Source organism: Nicotiana sylvestris, chromosome 3 (genome assembly GCF_000393655.2).
Source record: "Nicotiana sylvestris chromosome 3, ASM39365v2, whole genome shotgun sequence".
NCBI lineage: Eukaryota > Viridiplantae > Streptophyta > Magnoliopsida > Solanales > Solanaceae > Nicotiana > Nicotiana sylvestris.
The window spans coordinates 120,880,390-120,885,487 of record NC_091059.1 but is presented as its reverse complement, the minus strand read 5'-3'; the positions used below and the strand labels follow the sequence as shown (position 1 = coordinate 120,885,487).

The 5,098-nt window shown below is 34.9% G+C and overlaps 1 protein-coding gene across 1 annotated transcript; it reads left to right on the top strand.

Annotated features, from left to right (window-relative positions):
• The first annotated feature begins 1,424 nt into the window (after positions 1 to 1,424).
• On the top strand, positions 1,425 to 4,209 carry LOC104230745 (small ribosomal subunit protein uS15). The gene is made up of 5 exons (XM_009783623.2): positions 1,425 to 1,591; positions 1,691 to 1,763; positions 1,856 to 1,994; positions 2,095 to 2,281; positions 3,919 to 4,209. The coding sequence occupies exons 1-5, from the start codon at positions 1,569 to 1,571 to the stop codon at positions 3,950 to 3,952; spliced, it is 456 nt and encodes a 151-aa protein (XP_009781925.1). The 5' UTR covers positions 1,425 to 1,568; the 3' UTR covers positions 3,953 to 4,209.
• The last annotated feature ends 889 nt before the right edge of the window (positions 4,210 to 5,098 follow it).

Below are 5,098 nucleotides of genomic sequence, written 5' to 3'. Positions count from 1 at the left end.
TCCCTTTGCTGAGTTTTAAGCATGAACTAAAAATTCTTTTTAAACTTAAAAAATAACAGAGCTATTAACAAAAATTTATCCGAAAATTACATATTACACAACAAAATATTAAGCATTTTTAGCAAATGAACTAAAAAAACTTCAGCATACAAAAAATTATATGAAAAATATTTTACATATTCGTGAAAACATAAGTATTTTTTGGTATGAAGTTTTTCCAAAAAAATAATAATAAAATACATAGTGCAGGAGTAAAACTTCAGCTCCATTTGCTGAAGTTTTTTACAGATTAACCAAAAAACTTCAACACAATATGAAATTTTAATTTATGTTTTATTTTTTACCAAGTGTAGGAGTAAAACTTCAGCTCTTCTTGCTGAACTTTTTAAAGATTAACTGAAAAACTTCAGCAACTATGCTGAAGTTTTTTGTGCAATATGTAATTTTAATTTATGTTTTATTTTTTTTACCAAGTGTAGGAGGAAAACTTCAGCTCTTCCTGCTAAAGTTTTTAAATATTAACTAATTTTTTTGCGTAATATGTAATTTTAATTTATGTTTTACTTTTTTTTACCAAGTGTAGGAAGAAAACTTCAGCTCTTCCTGCTGAAGTTTTTAACTATTAAACTAAAAAACTTCAGCAATATGTAATTTTAATTTATGTTTTATTTTTTTTAGCCAGTGTAGGAGGAAAACTTCAACTCGTACACTGATTAAGTAAATAACTTCAGCTTGTTTAGCAAATAAACAGTAATAACACTCATATAATGTTTTAATATAATGTTGTGTTATTTGCCAGCTCGTTTTGCTGATAAATAACTTCAGCTTGTTTAGCAAATAAACCAAAAATTTCAGCATATGATGCAGCGGAAAACTTCAGCATATTTGTCAGATTAGAATGTTAGAATTCAACGTCAAATAGATTTAAAATGCAAATTCAGCATATCAGTGAAGTTTGTCAAATAACTTCAATCAATCAATCAGAAAACATATAATTCAAAAACTATTTTGAAATCTGAAGATGAATTTGAATACTTACAATGTATTTTGTAATTTTGAATTTGGAATTTAAATCTGGTTCAAATCTGGTTTGCGAGAGGCGATCTGAGGAGAGACGGAGTGATGGAGGAGATACAGAGGAGATCTGGAATTTGAATCTGGGTATGCTTGATGCATCTTTTATATGTTTTGGAAGGGTATAATGGTCATATTATTATAGATTTTTTGGTAGTTGGTTACGAAATTAATAATTTTTAAAAATAGGGTATAGGTTAAAAGGTGGCAAAAATATAGGGTACGGCTTCTATCCCATTCACTAAGCTCAATCATAGGCCCAGCTTCTGTCAAATAATTTTGTCAACCCAGCCCAGTAAAACAAAAAATTCTTTCTCAATGATAAACAAGGCCCTGAAAACTGGGCTACAGAGGCCCAAAGTAGCACCAGCGTAACACTAAACCCTAGTAAAACACCATAGATTAAAGAACAAAGGTTCGTAGACAATCTATTCACACAACCAAAACTAAGCCTCGATTGCTGACCGCCGGTAGCCAATCCTCACTCCGCCATCATGGGTCGCATGCACAGTCGCGGGTTCGTCATTCTCTTCTTTAAGCTCTTATAACCATCAATTAATCTGCATTTTTCTTTCTCCGACCATCAATTAGCCTAACATTTTTGTCGTGGTTTCAGTAAGGGTATTTCAGCTTCGGCTCTTCCTTACAAAAGAACTCCTCCTAGTTGGCTCAAGATCTCCGCTCCTGATGTAAAATCATCTACTTTTTTGTCACTTCTAACTTCGTGTTATTTATATGTCTTGAAAATTTATATGTGTGTGCTTGATTTGTACGGTTTCAGGTTGAGGACAACATTTGCAAGTTTGCGAAGAAAGGATTGACTCCTTCACAGATTGGTGTGATTCTTCGTGACTCACACGGAATTGCACAAGTCAAGAGTGTCACTGGCAGCAAGATCTTGCGTATCCTCAAGGCTCACGGTATTATTGTTATTATGTGTGTTTTTTGGGTATGGGATTAATTGCTTAGATGAATCTGGTTTTTGAGATATGAGTATTTTGTTGGGGCAAATGGATTTAGGGCTTGCTCCTGAGATACCAGAGGATCTGTACCACCTGATTAAGAAGGCAGTTGCTATTAGGAAGCATTTGGAAAGGAACAGAAAGGATAAGGATTCCAAGTTCCGCTTGATTTTGGTGGAGAGCAGGATCCATCGTCTTGCTCGCTATTACAAGAAAACAAAGAAGCTCCCACCTGTCTGGAAATAGTAAGCTTCTTTCCCTCTCTCTATCTCTTGCTTTACAATGTCTGTGCTCTGCATATAGTACTCTTTATTTTTTTCCATTAAGATTGTCGGATGATTTGGTTATCTGTTAACTTGTTTAAGTATTTGTGTTTTGGTTTATTCTTCTGGAAACAAATTCTTTTTGCAGAACTATTCTGAAACTTAGGTTCCTTCCTAATGATTGTCTTACTAGAGTTAGAGACCAGTTACTTTTATTCATCTTGAGCTATAGTTTTCTGTGAGATTTCCACAGTTGGATAAACAACTGTAATGTACTTGCTCTTTCCATGGCTTCGACATGAAGGTGGTTCATATGCCGCTTATGCTTACTTGACTCAAGTGAATTGGTGGCCCCAAAAGAGGGGCAGTAGTTAGTACTAGTTGTTAATGTTTGAGTTTATCACATCGTTTGAGGGAATGAGTTGTTTTCTCCTTATATGGTCTTGGGTAGTCATCATCTCATGAGTTAGCTTTTGGATGAGTTGGACTCAAGCTCCATGTTCTTTAAATTATATCAAATTCAGGGTCATCTTTATTCTTTGTATACCCAATGTTTAGCTTCCATGTTGTACTGTCCACGTTCCAAATGTCCACGTTTGAGCATGCACATGGGAAGGGGGTGTTAAGAGTGCCCTACATTTTTTTGGGGAGTGAATCATTGAGTTGTGTCTCGTTATATGATCTTGGACAATCCTCACCTCATGAATTTGCTTTTGGAGCTGAGTTAGGATCAATGTTCGTCCTCTTTACGATTAAAAAGTTAAGTCCACGTTTGAGCATGCGTAGGGAAAGGGGGTGTTAGAGTGCCCTACGGGGGAATGAGTCATTGAGTTGTGTCTCGTTAAATGATCTTGGACAATTCTCACCCCAGGGACTTGCTTTTGGAGCTGAGTCAGGCTCAATGTTCGTCCTCTGTACAATTAAAAAGTTGGCTGAAATCTTTCTAATTGCTACAACTTCTGGCTGTGATAGGTTTTGTATCTTTTTACTTCTGATACCAAGAAAAATTGAGCAAAATGGATTGTGAGGAATTGTGTGCTAACCGCAACTAAGACATAGTATATGTTATTGTTGTTTACCTCTTGATTCTTCTTGGTATATACTCCATTGGAAATGGAATGTCCTGGTTCAGATACAGCAAGCTGTAAAGTTGTAACAATTCCAAGTGTTATTCGTTTATTACTATCTTCTTTTACTCCTTTCCAGTTTAACTTATATTTTTGGTCTATCTAAATTGTGTTGGTGTTCATTATGAAAGCGTACCAAATAAACTACTGTAATGTTTAAGGAAAGCTGTCCTTCAGATTTGGATATATTTTTCTTTAAATACATCAAAGCTTTACTTCTTACCGTAATACATATTTGATATTCTCAAAGAGGAATACTTCTTTGAGGTGGATAACGCTTTGACATTTGCACAGAGTGGATAACGCTTTGACATTTGTTCTTCATTTTTTTTTTCTTATATGTTTTTGGTAATTTTCGTACATGGTTTTAAAACCAACTTATCGCGTACTATTTCTTTTTTGGCTGTCTTTACTTCTTTCTTGGTTTAAGAGCAAGATTTATTCCATCTTTCTTAAAGGTTGCTGATTGTTTTTATTTCGATTTATGTGCAGCGAATCAACCACTGCTAGCACGCTTGTGGCTTAGGGTGAGCCTTGGGCTGGAGTAGTTTTGGCTGATGGCAATATGTTGTTTTCTCGTGTCATGAATTACTTGTTAAATCCAATTTTGTTTGATTTAGTCATGCTACTCAATGGAAATTAGTTTTCTGGATTTTACCTGATCCTATTTTTACAAAGTATTAAGCATAGATGCTTTTATTTTGATATGAATGACATGTTTCTCAAGCTCTTAGGCTAAAAGAATGGAAAAGCCAATGTTCAGCTGGTATGGCAGCACTCTAATTTGGCTAGCTGGAAATTATGGTTTTGCCCTTCAATTTTTCTCCACTTTGTATGCATGGCAGTACTGTACTGTTTTTAAACATAAAACCTATGATTATGGAACATAGATTTGCAACATATTGATGTTGAAATACTTAATCTGTCACTGCAATTAGGAGTAACTATCATTCAAGTCGCTAGATACTCATTGTTATTGAAAATCTTGCGAACTGTAGTCAATTACCACTGCTTTATTTTCAAAAAAAAAAAACAAAGCTCGAGTTTTAACTTCAGTACTTGATTTGATTTTTCTGTTACTCAGCGCTATATCGAGCTTTAACATGCATTCACCTGCCACTAGCAATCAAATTTATTCTGCCTGTCGACCTTGGGTTGAGGTTCGAGCTGGATTTACGCCCATCCCTGTGCATAGAGGCGGGTTTATAAAATTTGATGAGTTTAACCATAGGTTCTTACTAAACCTATCACACTTTTGAAATTATGAAATCATAATTTGCTATCTGTTAAAGTTTAGTAATGCTCTTATTAAAATTTTTGGGTTGAGTTCAACCCATCGAACTTATGCATCCGCCTTTGCTTGTGTTTCGGAGAAAGTGTCGTGTTTAGAAAAACAATCTATTTATTAGACGCAATTGACTGGTGAGGTAAGCTCTTCTTGATGTCTGCAGATTTTTTTAAATGTTTCACTGACGGAGTTTACCCTAATTCCTCGGACATGCCATGTCAGAATTTTAGACGATTTACTGGCCCAAAGATCGAAATCCACGAATTGTCTTTTCCTAATAGAGATTTTCTAAATCCGAAACGTGAAGTTGTTTCTTTCATTAAGTTGCCTATTTGGCTTGCTTGTTTGTCTAAGTTATTATTTGGTTTGTTGAGAATTGGCTTA

Bases quoted from the DNA above. Each gene is read 5' to 3' on its own strand.
- LOC104230745 (XM_009783623.2), top strand. From the start codon at position 1,569: ATGGGTCGCATGCACAGTCGCGG. The intron at 1,764-1,855 runs GTAAAATCATCT...GTACGGTTTCAG, and splicing joins TCAAGATCTCCGCTCCTGAT to GTTGAGGACAACATTTGCAA. The intron at 2,282-3,918 runs GTAAGCTTCTTT...ATTTATGTGCAG, and splicing joins CTCCCACCTGTCTGGAAATA to CGAATCAACCACTGCTAGCA.